The sequence below is a fragment of the Lissotriton helveticus genome, chromosome 4_1 (genome assembly GCF_964261635.1).
Source record: "Lissotriton helveticus chromosome 4_1, aLisHel1.1, whole genome shotgun sequence".
Classification (NCBI taxonomy): Eukaryota; Metazoa; Chordata; class Amphibia; order Caudata; family Salamandridae; genus Lissotriton; species Lissotriton helveticus.
This window is the reverse complement of record NC_136063.1, coordinates 1,047,704,396-1,047,726,107: the sequence shown is the minus strand read 5'-3', so window position 1 is coordinate 1,047,726,107 and position 21,712 is coordinate 1,047,704,396. Positions and strand designations below refer to the sequence as shown.

The 21,712-nt window shown below is 45.1% G+C and overlaps 1 protein-coding gene across 3 annotated transcripts in view; it reads right to left on the bottom strand.

Annotated features, from left to right (window-relative positions):
• The window catches only part of LOC144828970 (kinesin-like protein KIF17), a 1,092,500-nt gene that overhangs the window by 48,105 nt on the left and 1,022,683 nt on the right, over window positions 1-21,712 (bottom strand). The window contains exon 11 of one of the 3 annotated variants that reach the window (XM_078687641.1): window positions 11,784-11,875. The exons of the other annotated variants lie outside the window; for them this stretch is intronic. Within the exon in view, the coding sequence (XP_078543767.1) occupies window positions 11,846-11,875 (30 nt within the window). The 3' untranslated portion in view covers window positions 11,784-11,845. Of the gene's footprint in view, window positions 1-11,783; window positions 11,876-21,712 lie in introns of those variants that run through there. 3 annotated transcript variants of the gene reach the window in all.

Here is a 21,712-nt window from a genome sequence, read left to right as displayed (position 1 = left end):
GCCACTTGTAGCGTCTATCCGGTGGCTCTCCCGGCCAGCAGCTGCATCTCCCACCCCTCCGCATCCACGAACCACCTCGCTGCCGGCGACAATTGTGCTGCATAATAGTATAAATCAAACCTTGGAGCCTCCAGACCACCTTCCTCCCAGCTCCGGACCAGGGTGTGTAACGCCACCCGGCTGCGACGGCCTGCCCAAAGCAGCGAAGTCAATAAGGTGTTAAGGGTGCGAAACATTCACGGTGGGATAGGGCAGAGTGAATTTTGAAGGACATAAAGTGTCCTGGGAAGCATCACCATTTTTGCAACAGCGAGCCGACCCATAAGAGAGAGCGGGTAACGTATTCCAGAAAGTTATCGAACTCTGCAGGGAGGTAAGTATCCGGCCCATGTTCCGTTCCAGCAGCTGCGAGTCTGTCCGGGCCACCTGAATACCCAGATAACGAAAAGCCTCCTGTTCCCATCGCAGTCCAAGTTCTGGGGCGCCCGTCGTCGGGCCATCCCCATATGCCGCCAGCGGGAAGATCAAGGATTTGTCACGATTAATCCGCAAACCCGATGCCTCTCCAAAGCGGTCGAGGTGCTGCAGCAGCACGGGTAGCGATTCATCCGGCGCGCTCAGGTAAAAAAGAGCATCATCCGCTTACAGGGAGAACACATTACACGTGTCCCCCACCAGGATTCCCCATTGTGCCATCTCCGCGCGTATCCTGACAGCCAATGGCTCTATCGCCTGTGCAAAGAGGAGCGGCGAGAGGGGACACCCCTGCCGCGTCCCCCACCTGAGCCGCTATTTCGCGGAACACCGCGCGCCCAACCTCACTCTGGCGCAGGGAGCCGTGTACAACAGTCGAACCCAGCGACAAAAATTGGGCCCCATTCCCACCGCCTTTAGGACCTCCAGGAATTAACCCCAGTCAACCGTGTCAAACGCTTTGGCAATATCAATCGACACGACTACCAGTTTGTCATCCCGATCGCGAACCTCATGTAGGATGTGCGTCAGCCGTCGCAAATTCATGGCCGTGTTGCGCCCTGGTATAAATCCGCAATGATCCGAATTCATCAGGGGCGTCATTAGCGGTGCTAAGTGGTTCGCTAATAGTTTAGTCAGAATCTTGACGTCCGTGTTAATCATCGTAATGGGTCTGTATGCCGCCGAGTCGCATTAGTCGCCCCCTGGTTTCAGAATCATGCAGATCTCGCCTTGATTCATGGTGGGCGGTAGAACACCTTTCTCAAACGCCTCGAGGAACACCTGCAACAAGCCTGGGGTAACAGTATCAATGAAGGTCTGATAGAATTCCGGGGGGAAACCCTTCACTCCCTGGAGCCTTGGCCCTCGGGAGTCCAGCCACAGCAACCCGCACCTCCCCAATCATCATTGCTGCGTCCAACTCCTCCGCCACTTCCCGAGAGAGGGTCTGCAGGGTTACATCTTGCAAGTACGAGTCTGCTGAGACTGTATGGTCGGACGTATACACCGTTCGCAAGTGGGACTGTAAAACTCGGAGTAAGGCCTCCTCAGAGTGCACCACTCGGCCCGTTGCATCGCGACAATCCTCTCCGGGGCAGATTCCCTCCGCAATATCCAGGCCAGCAGACGGCCCGCCTTATCCCCTTCCCTATGAAGCCGCTGTCTGTATTGGCCCAAGGTGTACTTATCGAGCCGGTCCAGAATATCATGCACCCCGGCTCGGGCCACCCGCTCCGCCTCCTGTTGCGCCTCATCTGGGTCCTGCACTGTTTGCTGGTGCAATATGGCATCCTCAGCATCCCGCAGTTCCCGGAGAAGCTGCTTTCTGGTTCAGACTACTTTAACAGCTAACCATTTTTGTTTAAGTTTGGCACTTCTAGTTTTAGACCTTCTTGGTGAACTATGCTCTTTGGGAGATTATCAGTTCCCCGAGTCAAGACTCAAGGAATCAAGGCTGACTGGGCTTCTACTAAAGTAGACGCAATCAAAGTCTCAGTATTTTTGATCAAGTGATCTACAGTGGCTTTAACAGGTGCTATTCCGCTGATATGAGCGGAAGCATCACATTCATGTCAAACTTTAATAAGAGATAAACCAGCAGGTGCTGGGTTCCAGCCCAGTATCTTAACGGAATTGTTAGAGAAAAAAACCATTGGCAACTGCTGAAAGTACAGCTGGTTTGTTGAGGGATATAGCTTTAAGCACTGCAGCAGCAGTAGCATCACTACAGGGGTCAAGTGATGACTTTGTCTCAACGTAAAATGATTTTGATATGTTAAGGATATCGCCTATGGTGCTTGAGGAGACCTCAGAGTCGAGCCAAATTTGGGCATCTGCTAAAGGAGCGGAAAATAATTCCTGTACATTTTGTAGTATACAAACTATGTTGGCTTTGAGGCCTTCTATGGTTTTGAACATGTGCTGCAGTATCACGATTGCTTAAAGCATAAATAATAACTTTGCAGATAGATGAGTGTTCAAACCATGCCTCCTGAGGGCTGCTATTAAAGGTAAAATATTGTGGATTACTAACAACACAATTGTAATACTTGGGGGCACGATGGGGTGATGTCTAGGAGCTTGTAACTTTGCTGAGGACTGCCCGTATGCGACACCACTGGGATCAATTTCAGTCTTTAAATTATGTTAAACAGTGCCTGGATCACCCCTTAGCAGGGACATGGTACTGGCAGGTCCTCCTATGTAACATTGGTCTGATGTTCCCCTTGTGAGGGAAGGTTCCTGGAGCATTTGATGGGTACGTCAGCCACTGGCTTTTATCTGTTTTGTTGAACAGGTACATTTGTAGATTCCCCACAACATGCATTATCATCATCAAGCAGCGAAATTATATCCTGTTCGTTGTGGGGTTCAACAGTGTATGGTTGCAGAATCTTTTTAATGGTTGAGAATGTGAATGTGGGCTAGGAGTAAGTGGGGCGGTGCAATAATTCAGGGCTGCCACTGGAAGGGTGCGATGTGACACATAGAATCTGTTCTGAATGTCTGTGGAGGAGAGACCCGCTCGGGGTAGAGGTATTTAAATTAGACACATGGAAGTCCTGTAGTGTATCGGAATTGTTATTAGAAACATTTGTTTTCCTAATGCGCTTACGAGCACCCTGTTCTTTACAGTCAGAGCACCTCTTTCTCAAACCACTATCTACAGACACATGTGGTATATTAAGAAATGCGATCCCCCACCAGTACTATCCCCAAAATTTGCATACAGTGGTTGTTGCCCCTGTACCCTTTGCAGACTCGTTTCTTCACGCTTTCAACTTTTGCTTTTCAGATCACCAGCCATCAGCCTTGAACTCCTATGTACGATTGGCAATTGGGTACTCGGATGCTGCATTTGACAGAGGGAGCTTGTCTCTTCATTAGCATTATCTGAGTTAGAGAAAAAACACAATTTTATTTCAGATGTTGAAATATCTGAAGAACCATCTTAACAGTCATCAGCACTAAAACTAGACTTGAACACAGACACCCACACACATATATTAAAGCACTGTCTATAGTATAAAATACAATTTTGATTACAAAACAATAGAATAATTCTCAACATCCTGACTAAGTGATATAGGGTTAGGGCCTTCAAGCGCGGTGTTAGAAAGGCTTCTGTCGCCTCAGCTTCCTAATGTGACGACAATATGAAAAGCGCTGTAACACATTTTCCTATAATAGGGTAAATGATATTGATAGCACTGCTATACATATTTAAACACTAATGCAAACACAAGCACTCTGACATGCACACACATATACACAAACACTGTGAGATAGAGACGTAAGACAGACCAAGCCTCTCAGTTATTTTCATTGTTGCGCCGAGAAGGAGTGAAAGCCAAACACACAAAGAGAGACACACAGAAAGACGTACGACAGACCAAAGCCTTGGTTATTATCATCTTAATGCCCAGAGGGGTGAGAGACAGACAAGCAAAAAAACAGAGCTGCAAGGGCGGAAAGATAGACCCTTTGAGACAGATGCAAGACAGACTAAAGCCTCAGGTATTATCATCTTAACGCCCAGAGGGGGGTGAGAGACAGACGTACAAAAAGACAGAGCCGCAGGGGCAGAAAGAAAGTCACTCTGGGACAGACGAAAGACAGACCAAAGCTTGAGTATTATTATCATCTTAATGCCCAGATAGGGTGAGAGATAGAAACATATAAAAGACAGAGCCGCAGAGGCGGTAAGAGAGACACTTTGAGAGAGATGTAAGACAGACATAAAACAGAACAAAGCCTCAGGCATTATCATCTTAATCCCAGAAGGGGGTGAAAGACAGATACCCAAAAAACCATTGAGCAAGAGTTAATTTATGAGAAATTACAGATACACATCAGGAGATCTCGCAGTTAAACAAAAAGCAATATTTATGTCAATTACCAAAAATGCTAAATCATAGTTTTTCTTCTACTCATACTCGCTATATGCTTAAGAATACTTTAGGATTGGGGGGCGTGGCCAGCAACATGGCCGGGTAAGACGTGTGCCTGCACTGCTCCGGCAAGCTAAAATGATCCAACGAACATATTGGTGGCCCGAGGTCCCCCAAAACGGCATACTCTACCCAACCTTCGGGATCCCGCTTTCAGTGCCTGATGGGCAGACCGCACTCCGAAGGCGAGGAAGATCCTCACGGTACCTCATCAGAGGGGGAAGAGATGGACATGCAGTCCCTACATCCGCTGGCAGTGGAAATCAATGAGCTGGAACACGAGCCAACACCGATCACTGAGGCATCACAGGGGGACCCCCTGGACTCTAATTCATGAAGCTGGGACCGAAGTGGCTGACCAAGTAATGGTAGAGCTTGCCTGGAGCACGCAAGTTGGACACCCCTCCTTGTTGGTTCTGTTTCTTTGCTCTAACTTTCTTTTCGTGCTTGCTTACTTCTCTTTTCTGACTTTCTATTCTTTATTTTTAGTGCTGAATTCTTAGTTCACATCCTTTCTGGGCTTGGCCCTGATGGTTTGGGGACACCCGCAGGAGTTGGAACCTGTGGACGAGGGAGGGCGACAGACCTCCACCTGCCCTAGAGTCTGCCCCCAGTTATGGTGCCCGGAGGGAATCGATGGGGCGGCGGGGTGGGGTGGGAGGGTAGTGGGTGGGAGTAACACTGGGGTTTTGGTTGAGGGAAAGTTGTTATGTGTTCTGTTTTTTGTTTAGTTGGCATGAAGTTCCGCACTATTGGGTACACGCCCCGTCGGACCCGCTCGCGGCTTGTATCACCCTGCTGTCACGACATGGCTGCTGTAACTACACCTAACGCCCATGGGGGTGGAAGGGCTGGTGATGGCGCATATCAAACGGTTGCACCCCGACAAAGTCTGCTTGCAGGAGACCCATCCTAAGGACACGAAATGTGGATTTCTAGCACGAGGCGCTTATAAATTATTAGCACATGCGGGATACACATCCGGGTCGAGAGGGGTGGCTATCCTAATTTAAAAAAAACACCCTTTAACGTGACTCGGACTTGGATAGACCCACAGGGGACCAATGTGGGAGGGACGGGAACGTGGGGGAGACAGCGGGTCACTCTGGTCTTGGTATATGCCCCTCCAAAATTACAGGCCAGAACGCTGACTGGGTTGGCAGAAGTATTGCTGGACACATCAGATATGCTACACATCATAGCCGGCGACTTTAATGACGTTATGTCCAACCCCCTGGACAGATCTGGGTCGCGAAATGACAGCTCCCTGACAACGCCACTGGCCAGGACTATTGATACACTGGGGTTGACAGATGTATGGAGATGGTTGCACTCAGGCGTCAGAAGTTATTCCTATTTCTCGGGGGCACACAAAGTACATTCCCGCCTAGACGACATCTTCCTTCCCCGACATGCCCTTAGGGCTGATGACAAAGCCGACTACGTGGCAAGGGGTATTTCGGACCACTCATCTCTGCTGGTCCGACGGGGGCTGGAGACTGACGCCATGGGACCTACAAAATCCTAAGATGATACAGGGCCTCCGGGCAGACAGTAAGGTCTACTTTTCTGAAAATATGGGCTCCGTGCAGTCAGGGGTGACCTTATGGGAATCCTATACGGCGGTGCTCCATGACAGGGCCCAAAGTAGATATCCTGGGAGAAACGGAAAGCCTAAGAGGAACTGTGCACGCTGGAAACTAAAATTCTAGATCTTGAATGGCAACACTTGATAGACAGAGATCCGCAGGTGCTCCGACGCCTGCTAGACACCCAGCAGCAGTACAGGGACCTGGCCACAAACGAGGCAAAAGCGCAGGCACTTGCAACCCTACACAGGTTGTACGATGTAGGGGACAAGTCTGGTAAGCTCCTGGCGTGGCTGAGTTGTAGGGAGAGGGATGCTTGATGGGTGGAGGGCGTGACTGACAGCCAGGGGCAGCTGCAGAAGACAGACCCCCAGATTGCCCAGGCGTTTGCAGCCTATTTTCGAGACTTTTATACGGCCAGAGAACTGGTTGGCTCGGAAGAGATCGCAACCTATCTGACTGAGATTAACACTTCATTCTTAACTGATGACGACATTGAGACCCTCGAGGCCGACATAAGGGCTGCTGAATTAAGGGAGGCAATGGCTATGCTCCGACCGGGGAAGACTCCGGGTCCGAATGGGCTTCCCGCGGAATTTTTCAAGAAAGGAGCAGACCTTTTAATACCTCATCTTCTGGCGCTTTACAGAGACGCAACCCAGAATTGTGCCCTCCCGCCGGACCTCAGGATGGCCACTATTGTGCCGATATATAAACAGGGCAGACCACCTGACGCCTGCGAGTCGTATGGATCGATCTCCCTCCTCAATGTGGAGGCTAAGCTCCCGGCTGCGGTTCTGGCCCTCCGACTACGTCAGGTGATCTCTGGATTGGTGCATCAAGACCAGACGGGATACCTGCCGGACAGGGCGACAAGGCAGAATCTTCGGCGGACCCATAACTGGCTCATGGAGGTGAAGCAGCGGGAAGACCCACGTATGTTCCTTTCCTTAGACGCTGAAAAAGCGTTTTACGCCTTTCACTGGCCCTTTTTTAGAGGTGACACTAATCAAGTTCAGGGTTGGCCCCAATTTTAGACGGTGGGTGGGTCTTTTATATACGGACCCCAGAGCCCAGGTTAGAGTGAATGGAGTACTTTCTGACGATTTCCTGGTTCGAAGGGGGACCCGTCAGGGATGCCCCCTATCCCTGTTGCTATTCGCCCTCACGGTGACAATAGTAGCATGTGCAATCCGTCAGGCGGAGGAGGTGCACGGTTTCCGTATCACGCAGGCAGACCTACAGGAGGAGAAGATCTCGCTTTACGCGGACGATATCCTCCTGTACATGACACAGCCGGCAACCACTGTACCAGCACTGTTTAAACCTTAAGACAGGTATGGCTCCTTCTCAGGCTACACAATAAACTGGCATAAATCAATTTCATAATGCCCGCGCATAGTGGAAGATTGGCCCCCGATGCCAGGAGCCCTACAGGTTACCCAGTCAGGGTTTAAATACTTGGGGATTTATCTGACAACCGACAAACAAATCTCCTATCAAAACAATGTCCTCAGGGTGATCAAGAACTTTGCGGACAACGCCCACCGGTCCCTCCCCCTTACGCTCCTGGGCCGAGCGGCAATGTTTAAAATGATTGTATTGCCCCGCTTCCTGTATGCCCTTCAGAAGGAATACTTCCCCTTGCCTAGGCAGACATTCCAGTCGATAAATGCAGAGCTGCGGGCCCTTTTATGGCTAGGAAAGCAACCCAGAATAGCCCTTGTCACGCTCCAACGGAATGAATATAATGGGGGGATCTCCCTACCGGATGTGGAGGCCTACTATTGGGCCGAACATCTTGCACCAATAAATGAATGGCTCCATGCGCCCGCTGATCACCCGACTTATAGGATAGAAAGGGCCACTATGGAACGTCGCACTAGCCTGCACTACTTATATGGGGGAGTTGGGAAGCGACGGATACTACCGGCCACACAAATCACCATAGAAGTATGGGACAGGGCAACGAGGATGATGGGGTGGACACACAAACCGACCAAGCAGACACCGATATGGTCTTGTACGTGGCTGAGAGAACTGCATAAACTCACAGCCCTTGGTGGGTGGGATGCCATAGGGATCTCAACGTTGGGGGACGTCATAGCGGGAGGAGAGCTTAAGACATATGAGTCTCCAAGGGCAGAGTATGGGTTGGCCCCAGTGCAGTTCTTCAAATATGCACAGTTGCGCCATGCCTGGAAGGCGGAGGTGACCCTCACCTATCAGTTACCGGAATATGCTCCACTGGAGGGTCGTCTGCTGCAGGAACATGTTTCCAATAAACTGGTGTCCCTGACATATAAAACGCTGAAGAATAATGTGCCAGATGGATTGGGGAAACTGAGGGCAGTCTGGGAGTAGGATGTGGGCGACCTGGACACCGTAGACTGGGAAGCGACCCTGATGCATCATAGAGAGGTGGCGATCAAAACCTGACTACTTCTTATACAGTATAAAATTTTGCATAGGGTCTATTATGACAGGGCAGAGCTAGTGATCCCTGCTATTTGAGATGCGGACACCCGCAGGGAACCTTCACCCACACTTTATGGGAATGCCCTACTATTAACGCTTACTGGACGCATATTTTGGGAGAATTGAGCAAAATTCTGGAGGTGACGCTTCCACTGGACCCCAAGTTCGTGTTGCTGGGAATATCTACTGAGGTGTATTTGAGTCGCCCACACCTGAATTTTGCCCTACTGGCCTTAGTGGTGGCGAAGAGAGATTTGGCACGAGCATGGGGAGCGCCGTTACCCTCTGGGGTGGGAGAATGGAGGAGGGGAATGGATTTATACATGGCGGGAGAGGGTGACTTATAAAGCTAGAGGCAGTCCTCGGAAATTTCGCAAGATATGGGGGAAATGGAGAAAATACCATGGTATGGATGTGGGCTTGGGGAATGATTGGCATGCTCATAACCACGCTGATTGAGGTGCTGTCCCTTGTTTATGGCCTGTTAGTTAAGAGGCTGGGACTTGCGAAGCCTCCCTGGAAGACGAGAGCATGTGACGAGCTGGCATCCGGTGAAACAGGGACAAACAATGTTGAATTGCTGATCGGGATACTGTTGGGGTGGATAGAGGGTGGAGAGGCGGGGGGTGCTTGGTGGTGTGGAAAAACTTGCATTCACCACGGGGAATAAAAATGAATGAATTCCATACATTGAAGAAATAGCAGATACTCTAGCCTCACCACACCCCTATAGCTTCCCCACCCAACCATACCCCTGCAACCTACATCTACTAGGTTTTACTCTGACAAAAGGCTTTTTAAGATATTGAGCTATTAAGTGGTGATCAGAAAGACACTTGAGGCTAGGAACTAGTGTTAATTGATAACACACAGAGTGAAATATCTCCTATGCTAGCAACATTTTTCCAATGCTTAAACCACCAGCACTCACACAAAGGTCTGATTTTTTGGGCTCGACTACGCAGCGCGCATTCGCTGCATAGGAGGACCTTCAGCCGTCACTCTGCTCTTTTTGGAAGCACCCACTTGTGCTTGTGGCAGACTCCAGCTTGTGGGAGCGAGCAGGGGCACGGCACAAGCACACGTGCAGTGCTTCAAAAAATAGCAGACTGTGCGCGCACGCACACACCACGGGTACGGGGCCGCGCCACGCTCCCTAACGCTTGTTTAATTTATTAGGAAAATAAGGATAGTCTGACTGAGCATTATCTGCAGCAGAACTTGTTCAAGGCAGGAGCTTGCTCCAACTGCCAACTAGGGACTTTAAAGCTGCAAGTCTCAGCTCTGCTGCTAACTTACTGTGTTTCCTTAGGCGATCATCTCATAGACCACATTCTAAAGCCGCCTGTTTGAGGATATTTGCACATTAGTGCAACAGGATTACTTAGAAAAGTCTATATGGTGAAGCTTCTTTACACAGTATCGGTGTTTGCATCTCTGTATGTGGTTGTACAAACAATGCAATAATGGTATATTGGCATAGCACTGCATACAAGTGTTGCCAAAGTGGTGTATAATCTTCGGATGTCTTTAATATCCTAGGCAGTAAAGGAGAAAATGTACTTCTGCTTTATTCATTATTGCCCGTAAATTGTGCCAAGGATTTGTGTCAGACTGCCCTTGTGAATTTTTTTAGCAGCCATTGTATAGCTCCTTCTACAAAAAGTGTTGCATCGTAGCGGTTTCTTAATCTGGGTAAAATTTTCGATCGATTCTGGCCTTCTGGATGCCTTATATTGGCATACACTGGCATGTACTTCGCCACTATTTGCGTCTGCTACGCCCTCCCTTAAGAGCAGTTGTATCCAGCTACCAGAGCTCTTATTGTGTTTTTCGGTTTACTGGCTCGCCTGTACTCCCATTCAACCTACTTCGATCAGTGCCTTTGTTAGTTGCTGCAAGGATAAGGAATGGGATCTGGTGGGTTCACTTACTGGCTCTGGCGGAAGTGGTTTCTTTCTCAGGCTTCACGAGTGTGGACTGGACATAATAGCCACAGTAAATTATTAAACGTATAGCATTGGTAACTGTTAAGATATGTTATTTCATGCTGAGAAATGAGTAATAACGACGACATATACAAGTCATTTCATACGAACGTATGACGTAACACTAGGCACATCACGAAAGCCATCCATATATGTTTATTATCAGTGAGGCACATTCAACCGCTCTTCGGTTTTTATCTAACAACACTTAGATTGGTTAGTATTGTGGGCTCATGCTTAAATGAGTAAGTTCTCCATACGACAAATAACCTCACCCAAAATATAAGGTAAAAACAAGGACTGACTTGTACAGCATATGCTTATTCTCCCCTTACCCATTCAGGAATTGTCCCAGCTGCAAAAGGATGATGCACTAGTGGGCTTCTTAGCCTAGGGCACATGTTTGACTCTCAACACTGGACTAGCCAATAGGTCTCGCCTTTGGGACCTTATACATGTTTAGTTATCCAGCACAATATCCTTGGTGTAACAACATCAATTGTTGCATGGCTAAACACTTATAAGGTCCCAAAAGCGAGACCTATTGGCTATGCAAATGCTTGTTTTTTTTACTGTGGAGTCAAAGACTTAATTAGAACCACATGTTAAAACAATGCCGTACTACTTCCTCATTACGTTTTATTCTGACAGGCTGGAGCAGTGACGCAAATCTAACATTTGTTTTTAGCTTAATATTGACAGAAGTGTAAGATTGTCTTGAGCCAGACACACAACACACACACACACACACACACGTAAATGCTGACTTTTTTTCTGCTTGTTTCAGTCCTCCTGAACAGGAAAAGTTAATTCAAAACACACACAGTGCTAGGATGTTTTTCTAAGGCTTAAATCACATGTAGGATAATACGGAGCTGCGCCTGGTTAAAAAAATCATTTAACTTTTGAGAAATAATAGCATTAGAAGCACACATTTAAACAGCTAGAGGCTTACATCAAAAACAAAAGCACATGTCTTACCAGGAGTTCTTGTTCGTCGGACCTTGCCTTAAATGAAATCTGCTCTCCGCCAGCGGGCCCTGGAATCTTTCAAGGGTATTCTGCTTTTAACGCTCCTGAGGTGCTCGAAGAAGGAGCTCAACTGTGTGGGTGTCTACAAATGTCTCGGGTGCTAAAACTTTTCTGAGAGTCCCTCCAGAATGTTCTTGGAGACAGATGTTCTTTTATCTAGAAGTCCGATTAGTTCCCCGCCATTTTCCACAAAAGGTCATAGGGTCTACACGATGTAAGAACTAGCCAATACACACCACCCTCAAGCACTTCACCACCCCCTAACTCCTTGTGACAATATATGAGCAACATTCTTTGTGAAAGTTTCCGGTTGATTAAAAACATATTCGCTTTAGCATAGCATGAAAAGTCCTGCTTGTACCTAATGGGCAAAGAAAAATCAGACCGCCACGTTAAATTGAGCCCTATTTTCACTAATTTTATTTATGGTATATTTGATAGTGATAGGGTAAAATTGTAGCTACATTATGATATTTAAAGACTGTACATAACATTTCAATATGAAATCATAAAAGCGTGTTTTTCAATTCAAGACACTTTTTTTAATTACACCAAACACACAAAATAGACACTGCCGAGTCATGCTAGTTATCATAAATACAGTGAACACATATTATGAGTGAATGAAATACAATTTGTAAATGGTCTGTTATTTACACTGCCTCTTTTCAGTCTACCCAATTCACGCATCACAAAACTAATTACAAGAGAATCATTTTCCTTTCAATTTGTTGAATACATTTTAAAAATGTTTTTAAAGTCTACACCTCTGCATCTATTATATACATAAAATAAAAAATGTGCCCGCAAGTAAATGATACATCAGCTTGAATCTGGTTTTCATGAAATATTATTCGGCCTGAATTATTTATTTAAGAAAAATGCCACATGGAATTGGGGTACTGATAACTGTTTGAGGGCAAACCATAGTAGTAAAATAACTCAGAGTCCTTATCAGTTAGAAATATTACTTACCCGGGCCTTGCTCTTTGATCTTGTATGTCCATATTGTATGTCCATATTGACTCGAGAAAAAAAGACCTTAAATTAAAAGCTTGGGCCAATTTGCATGCGGCCTGCGAAAAAAGGGACAATGTTGCGTTTTGGAAGGCCGTAAACGCACCATTTTATCAGGAGCGGGGGGGTCCTTCCATAGATAACGTAATCTCAGCACAGGAATGGGTGCTACACTTTCAGGCACTATATAATAATTCTGTTCCCTTAGAAGATCCTATTCATATAGGATCGCGAACTGAAAAACGGGGAAGTAGTTATCCAATAGATATTAATTTTGAATTAGAAGAAGTTCAAAAAGCTTTAAAGGAAAGTTCAGCGGCCAAGGCTCCCGGACCTGAAAAAATTCCACTTGATGTTTTTAAAAATGTTCCTGATCTCTGGGCACCAATCCTTACAAATGTACTTAATGCCTCTAATAAAATTGGCTTTATTGAGACTTGGCAAGAGGCAGTCCTTGTCCCCATATATAAAAAAGGGGATAGAAATGATCCTGCCTGCTATAGGCCCATTTCGCTTTTAGATGGCCTAATGAAAATGGTAGGCAGGATCATTCTTTCGCGTATACAAGAATGGCTCGACGATAGCGACATCCTTTCTACATTACAATATGGATTTACCCGGGGAAAGGGTACGATTGAACAAGGCCTAAATCTTGCCCTTATTATGTCTAAATATATACACGCAAAAAAAAAACCTGTACGTAACTTATGTAGACCTTAGTTCTGCTTTTGATTGTGTAAGGCATGATACTTTGTGGCATATTTTAGAGGATATTGGCCTAGACAACAGGAGCCTTACTTTTATTAAAGAACTTTACTTTGGGGCAGGCGCCCGTGTGAGATTTGGTAAGAAAGGAGAATGTTCCAATTTTTTCCCTATTCCTAGAGGAGTAAGACAGGGGTGCATTCTTGCACCCCTGCTCTTTAATCTGTACATAAATGATGTGGGTATCTTATTGGATAAACAGTATAATGATTATCCGGTAATTAAAGGGAAATCCATACCCATCTCCTCTATGCCGACGATGCGGCAATCCTATCACAGACTAAGAGGGGTTTACAAAAAGCGGTAGATACATTCTATCATATATGAGCAAAAGGGGGCTTAACATAAATGTCTCTAAGACTTTTACAATGTCCTGTGGGCCTAGGAAAGTCAGAGCACCCTGCAATATTATTTTAGAAAACAGACGCATTGATTTAGCAGACATTTTTTGTTACTTAGGTGTGCACTTTGACAGGCGTGGCAATTGGAAACCTGCAGTTAAAGCGAGAGACTTAGCATTTACTAAAGCAACAGGAGCACTGTTAAATTTTGCAAAAAAGATAGGATCAAGGCCACCCAGGGAGCTCCTCCAAATATACAAATCAAAATGTGTCTCCATAGGCTCTTATGGTGCAGGCCTATGGGGGACACAGTCTTTGGAAACTATTCAACGAATAAAGAATAAGTTCCTACGATTTCTACTGGCAATGCCTAATAGCACATCAACATATGTGATCCACGCCGAGCTGGCCATACAACATATTTCAGATATCATTAAGGTGGCACCAATTCTATTATTGTTTTTGGACACAAGGGAACCCAGTAGGGGACCTTCGGACCGTGGGTTACTTAACTTATTTTAAAGAACAGGGGTCCTAAGGATTCACAATATGACAAGAAGATAACAATATAGACTACAATCAGTGCTATATTCTGAAAAACGCCCAGCCGGACGTAAGTTTATTCATAGGATAACGTTGGAGTCGTGTTGGCCCAAGGAGAGGCCAAAAATAGTAGCAAGGTAGGGTACAGTCCTGTACCTATCCCGAAAGGTTTAGAAGAGATAAACCAGGAAGAGGGAGATAGAACAAAGAAGAAGTTTTTCAGGCAAGCAAGAAGTTTTTGAGCCAGAAGGTGACTTGTAGTTACAGTAAGTGCAGTTACAACAAATTCACCCTGCAGTGTCAACAATTTCAAATAAACATATTAAGTAATATGCTACACTGCATATTGCGTCGACGTTTCGATCCCTAAGGGCTCATAATACAATGGGATCATCATCAGGACAATTTTTACAGTTAGTGCCTGCAATAAATGAAGCCTGTAAAGAAAAAGGGGGGGAGAAATAATGACAATTTTAAGGCCTAGGCCTACAACAAAGGAAAATTTCAAGAAAACTTAATAAACGACAGGGCACAATTATAAGTTAAAAGGCCATTTCATTACTTGAACTCGCCGGTTCTTAGGTGGTGTGATTGTGATTTTTAAAAAAATGTTTTACATGTGGAGAAGTGCTAAACAAGCGGCGCAGTGACATAGGTGTATATCATCGAAAATTGTGCTATATCCGTGGTGACATAGGGGATGCTTTTATTGCGTTGTATGTGCTCTGTGATGAAGTGACTCAGTGAGTGAAATAGTGCCTATGGGCAGTCACCTTTCCAATGGGGGCAAGAGTAAGTCTTTCCAGGAGCCGGAAATTGGGGATAAGGGGGTTCACGATGTAGCTCCCTGCGCAGGGTACTGGGTGCAGCCAGGTAAAAAGTGATACCATTAGTCGTGCTGCCATGGTTGTGCAGTATCCAGGTCGGAATTGCACTGAGGGGTAAGGCTTACCTGGCGCTACTACTAGTCGCCTTTGATTGGAATAATTCTTCTTACCGGAGGAAAGGAATTTCCACCCGGTTCGCAACATCAATTGCTGTGAGATATTAAAATGTTGCCGTTAGTCTGGGGCTCAGATTGAATCACATACGTAGCTAGGTAAGCCTTCCACATGTAAATGGAAATCTGTAGCACTCCTACCAGTATCAGAGCTGTGCCATTTACGGTTAAACTTAAAATCCCCAGCAACCACGAGGATCCATCAGAAGGAGACCTCCAAAACACGGAAAATAACAGAATTTTTCCCACCCCTACACGGCCCACACTATATGTGGCCAGGTAAGCCTCCTTTCCTCCCTGCAGTAACTTCTAATGATTCAATCTGAGCCCCAGAAAGGTGACTGCCCATAGGCACTATTTCACTCACTGAGTCACTTCATCACAGAGCACATACAACGCAATAAAAGCATCCCCTATGTCACCACGGATATAGCACAATTTTCGATGATATACACCTATGTCACTGCGCCGCTTGTTTAGCACTTCTCCACATGTAAAACATTTTTTTAAAAATCACAATCACACCACCTAAGAACCGGCGAGTTCAAGTAATGAAATGGCCTTTTAACTTATAATTGTGCCCTGTCGTTTATTAAGTTTTCTTGAAATGTTCCTTTGTTGTAGGCCTAGGCCTTAAAATTGTCATTATTTCTCCCCCCCTTTTTCTTTACAGGCTTCATTTATTGCAGGCACTAACTGTAAAAATTGTCCTGATGATGATCCCATTGTATTATGAGCCCTTAGGGATCGAAACGTCGACGCAATATGCAGTGTAGCATATTACTTAATATGTTTATTTGAAATTGTTGACACTGCAGGGTGAATTTGTTGTAACTGCACTTACTGTAACTACAAGTCACCTTCTGGCTCAAAAACTTCTTGCTTGCCTGAAAAACTTCTTCTTTGTTCTATCTCCCTCTTCCTGGTTTATCTCTTCTAAACCTTTCGGGATAGGTACAGGACTGTACCCTACCTTGCTACTATTTTTGGCCTCTCCTTGGGCCAACACGACTCCAACGTTATCCTATGAATAAACTTACGTCCGGCTGGGCGTTTTTCAGAATATAGCACTGATTGTAGTCTATATTGTTAACCAATTCTATTATGGCATAACATCTGGACAAACCCCGTCACAACACTCAACAGAACTATTATAGAGGATTGTTTGTAGTGCAACGGGGTAAAAAACATCACATGGCTTACCTACATTAAGAATTCTCTTTCTGATATTGGCCACCCGGAATATTTCTCTAGCCCAGCAACAATGGACTTTGTTTCCAGATCCACTTTGAAAAAAACTTTGATGGAACACCTTGAATCGAATAGATGGAAAAGAGAGAGGTCCAAGAGGTTAGTCATAAATCACGACGAAGTTACGCTGCATAGAAACATCCAGTTGTACCTTGTTGTTGACCAACCTTTCTTTTACCGCAGATTACTAACATCTATCCGCCTCGAAACTTTTTTTAGATCAATAACTTTTCCGAGGTGTAATGACTGGTCCAAGGATAAATCTATCTGTCCCTGTGATGAGATATCAATTCAATCCAATATCCATTGCACCCTATATTGCACCTTCTATTCTTACCCAAGGCGACAAATATTAAGACCTCTTCTTTTTAGCTTGGGGAACAAGAAAGTCCCGAGAGGCTTACAACAAATTACGGACTTTGGAAGATCATCATACGATTAATACCGTAACAATGTACCTAAGAGCTGCAATGAGACGAAGACGGACCATTATATTCGAGCAAAATTTGTTGCCCTGATGAATTAATTCTAGTATCTGCTATTTTAAATTTTTTCTGCCTCTTTTGAAAGCTCGTGTTTATATGGATTTTAAAAATGTGGTTTTTATCTCGTAATTTTTAATTGTAATCATAATGAATTTTAATAACTGTGACTTTTTTGTTTGCTTTTATGATTTGTTTTTACAATTTGAATAAAGCTTTTTTTGAACTTGAACTTTGAACTTGACTATTGAAGTTAGCGATCGTTGATGTATACACAGAGTCGGAGGTAGCATGTCAGCAGCAAATTCCTCGAGAACAAAATTTCTAGCAGTCTCGTCTTTGGTGAGAAAATGCTCCAGTTGCGACGTATTCATTACATATAGTCAATTAGGTGGTTGTTCTGAATAACACTTTGAAAGACAGCATAAATCAGGAGATTTATAGTAGCCGGAAGACCCACGGTAAACCTGAACTCCAAACGTACGTTGCCTGATTTTTTTATTGAAAAATGACCACCTCCCACATCATTGTCATGGCATAGATTGAAAGCTAGCACAGAATAGCCTTTTGTATACTCTCCACGATCCACCAAAAAGGGTCTTTCTGCCACATACTTCTTAGCAATGTGTAGCACACCCAAATAGTCTCAAGCAACACCCCCCGTCTTGAACAACGGTATGTATGGTTTTGCCTGGATAGATTGACCGTCTACAGAGAGACTGCTGTGAGAGGTATTATAATGCTTAAATTGAAAAGGGTTTCTGCCATATTCCTCTCTAAATGTGGTGTATTGAACAGTGCTACAATTACAGTTCTTTGAAAAAAATCAGAAACAAATATTCTCAGTATTCAATAGGCATGCCCCAACTGGAATGATCAACACTTTAAGCTCCACTCTTTCAATGGGGTATTAGGCATTCCTGGCTCAAAGAGTCTCGGAGTGAGGAACGAATCACCGGGCTCTCTTTGATGCGCTTCACAAAAAGTGACGCTGATAAGACATTCCAGTTGTAATCATCAGTGTCTCCACCCATTAAGCAGAAAGTGTCTTAATTTCTAAACAGTTTAATGTTTACATCTAGGCCGTTAAGCATTAGCTCCTCTTGGAAAAACAAATCGCTGTGTAATAGCCCGATCAGTTCTACTTTTTGACTTTGGGCTGTAAAGCTAGCTCTACTCATAAACACCACATTCACCCAATTTAAAGCAGTGTGCTCGTTCTCCCCGGCGGTGTCTCTGTTGAATAGACTTGCAAAAAGTTGCTCTTTCAAAGTGGGGTCCCCAAAATTAAGTAATATGTCTAGATAAGCCCTATATGGAGCTGAGTTGTTTGAATGACTGAGACGGTGTCCAAGGCTCACATTCAGTTGGTTAAAGAGGGCTAAGGAGAAAACGCAGCTCTGGCAGCGGTGTCAAAATCGGAACCGCCTTCATTAGTAATTTTGCAACAAAGAAAAAGCAGCATGTTCAAGAGGTCCAAGTAGTCATTCAAGCATGTGATGAAGAACTCTAAGGGCGCGGTGTCTGACAGGGCTGAGAGAGGCAGAACTTCGACGAATAGAGAACTCTCTATGCTGGTTTGCATCTGTGGTACTTGGAATAGTTCCAACTCAGACTTTGTGCATTCCTGGGAACCGCAGGGGACGGAAGCATTTGTTCGATTCAAAATGTCGCCTTTAGAGACTCGTTTTTTTTTGTGCGTCTTTTCAGGGTCTTGAGTGGGGCGTCGGCACTTCACCCTGCTTTTAAGCAGCATGGGTGGTCCCTCAGTGAGGCAGCCCTATTTTCTAGATGAACCTGAGCGTTCTTGATCCACTTTGTTGAACTATTTCATCACAGCCCAAAATGTACCCTACAACGTCTCTGGCAATATTTGATGCTGCGGTTTTCACATGTGGATTTACCAGCTGGAACCCTCTTCCTAAAAACTGTACTGTTTTTCTGAAAAGACTTCTGAATATGCCGCCAACCTCAGCCCCATGCATAATAGTAGCCCTAGGGAGCCGGATGGAACTCTGGGAGACCCGAGCTGCTTGTGCTCTATAGTAATCCCTATAGAGTGGCGGATTGCCAATATTTTCTGGTAAAATCATTATGCCAGTACACTTAACAGCGGCGAGGACAGAAATGAAGCTTCACTATGAATGTACCCATTTTAAATCTCATATATGTGTTCAAGTCGTCCTTCACTTCCACAGTTATTGTGTGAAAATTATTTTGATGACCGCTACATAGTCTCTTTTGCTGTAAATGATGTTTATCATGCTATTACTTTTGCCTGTGATTTCCACGCACCGGAGGAGAGGCACATAGATATCCCCCACTCTCTGAAGCGCTATCACGTCGAAGTGTACAAACATCATGTAATAACTCACTGTGTACATCCGTGTAGGCTTTGTCCGCTGATGAAGAGTGGTGAACGTTGGGCTTAAGCCCTAGTACTCTCCCAAATCTCTGCTCATTTGTTAATCTAAGGTCGCGATGTTACTGTGGGATATATTCATTACTTCTACAATGGCCCAGATGTTGCCATAGTGCCCCAGAGGGAAAGAAAGTTTGTACTTGCTTTCCTTCCTGTGTACCACGGTAAATCTGACATCCTTGGTTCCAAGTGTCCCACATGTGTGGGTACTGAATTTCTGTTAGGGCAACATCCGAGTCCCCTTGTAGACGGATAGCTTATGCTAGTTCACCATAACATTTTAAATGTTTTTAGGGAAGGTGTCTATAGACGCATTACTAGGGAGCATGAGATAAAAAGGTCCAGCCTCCATTGTGATTTGAAGGAACCTAAATGATCATACCTTACACTGTAGACTTTGTATATCATTTAGTTTGCTCTCAGAAACCCAACTGTTAAATTTATCGAGCTACCTCCTCGATTTACCTAGGCACTGTCTTGCTGCCGTCACCCCTTCTTTGACAATACTTTCCCATTACGGTACACTCTATCTGGATCCTGTTTTTATTTTTTGTAGTTCTTCTTTGTAAAAACACCTTTTGACCTCCTCCCCCGCCTAGTCATTTAATTAAAAACCGTAACGCCAGAGTGTTTGGAAAACTTGTCTATCACACAAATCTCATCTGTAAAAGTCTGTTGTACCCCTTTGAAAATACCCTCTCGCAGATTTCTAACATGATCACCTTTTTTTAATATGCTTTTTGAAACAGGGGTGTTGTTTAATACGGACCTGTACACAGTTCTCAAAATTTTCAACTCATTTTGCGGGGTCACTTTTACCCGCGCCATCTAAATGGTTCTATGATAGCTGCGGTTGTAACTTTCAATGAAAACTTGTAAGCGATCTATATAACGAAATGTGTTGAAAGCAGTGAAATACCACCAAATTTGCATCTTGAGAGTTCTGTTGAATCTTTCTACAATCATTGCCTTACCTTAGTTGTTTGTGACAAAATATTTTACCCCAAACTGGTTCAGCAGAGCTTTTCCTCTATCTGTTTGTAACTTTTTAGAGATTCTCCCAATGCTGAAAATGTAATCAATTGCTTTTTGACTGAGCACCCTGATTTTTCCTTTAAGCTGACTGCGAATGAGTACTTTGACAGCACGTCTATCGCCGTTAGTATACATTTTACTACGTATGGGCTGAAAATCCGTTCCGTTCGCGGAATTTGCGGATTTTTGGCACATTCGCGATCCGCGAATCGCGCGAATTTGCCCAAAAATCTACAATTCGCAAGCTGGCGGATTTTTTTGCTTGGTCGCGCTTCAAAAATACAATATCGTGCGCGCAGAGTTGACTTACCGTGATTCTGAGTTCCCCGAGTTGTTTTTCCTCCCGGTTTGCGTGTGCTGCGCCATTTTGGATCTTGCTACGTGATCGCCATTTTGCACAGCGAGAGTCTGACAACGCGAGTACGTCATAAGGGCCCGCGATCACGTATCGCGGGAGTAAACAATTGCGAACACGTAGATGCGGCGCGCAGCTGACTTCCGGCGAGAGATTTGAACAGCTCACTTTCCCGAACTTGCAAAAATTGCAATTCTGCACAAGAAATCCACCGCAGGCAGCATAAACCTTCTGAAAATGATGATTTTGATCAGAAGAACTCCTCAGATTGACATTTGGCTGCACTTTTTGGTGCAAGGAGTCCATTTTTGGGGTGGGTGGGTGGAAGGAAGTGCCCCAGAGTCTCCAACTTCCTGTTCCTGTCCAGCAGGCTCCTCCCAGTGCTTTGTCCGTGTCCTGGTCACTTTTCATTTGGATCTGGAGCTGGAAGGATTACTCTTTGTGGCTGCTGCTGGATATTTGTATTTGAGGACTTTTTGGACTTTGGATCACTTTTGGATTTTACAAGTAAGTTGGTGTTATTTGTTTGGGGCGTTGCAGTTGCTGCAACTACAATTTTAAAACTTTTTCACAACTTTAAAAAATATATATTGTGGGTAGCCACAGTATCCAGTAGGCCCAGGGTTAGTCATGGATGCATGATACAACTGTTTCTGTGAGTTTTGTTGAACTTAAATCTCATTTATGTCATTGAATATTAGCTCACTATATGTGGAATTTTTATTTTTTATTTTGGGGTGCCTGTAAAGCCACACTAGCAGTAGGCCCAGGGGTAGTGAGTGGTGCATGGACCAAGTCTTTCTGTGGGGTGTCTTGAATTTAAACATCATTGAGGGCATGTTTGGCATTGGATTGTGGTGATTTTTATGTGTTTTTCGACTTCTTGGGGTGTTGTTGGGGCTTGGCCATGTGGGTGGGGGCCATTTTGAGGCCTGGTCCAGGCAGGGCCTGGCCATGTAGGTGGGGGTCAAGGGGCCATTTTGAAGC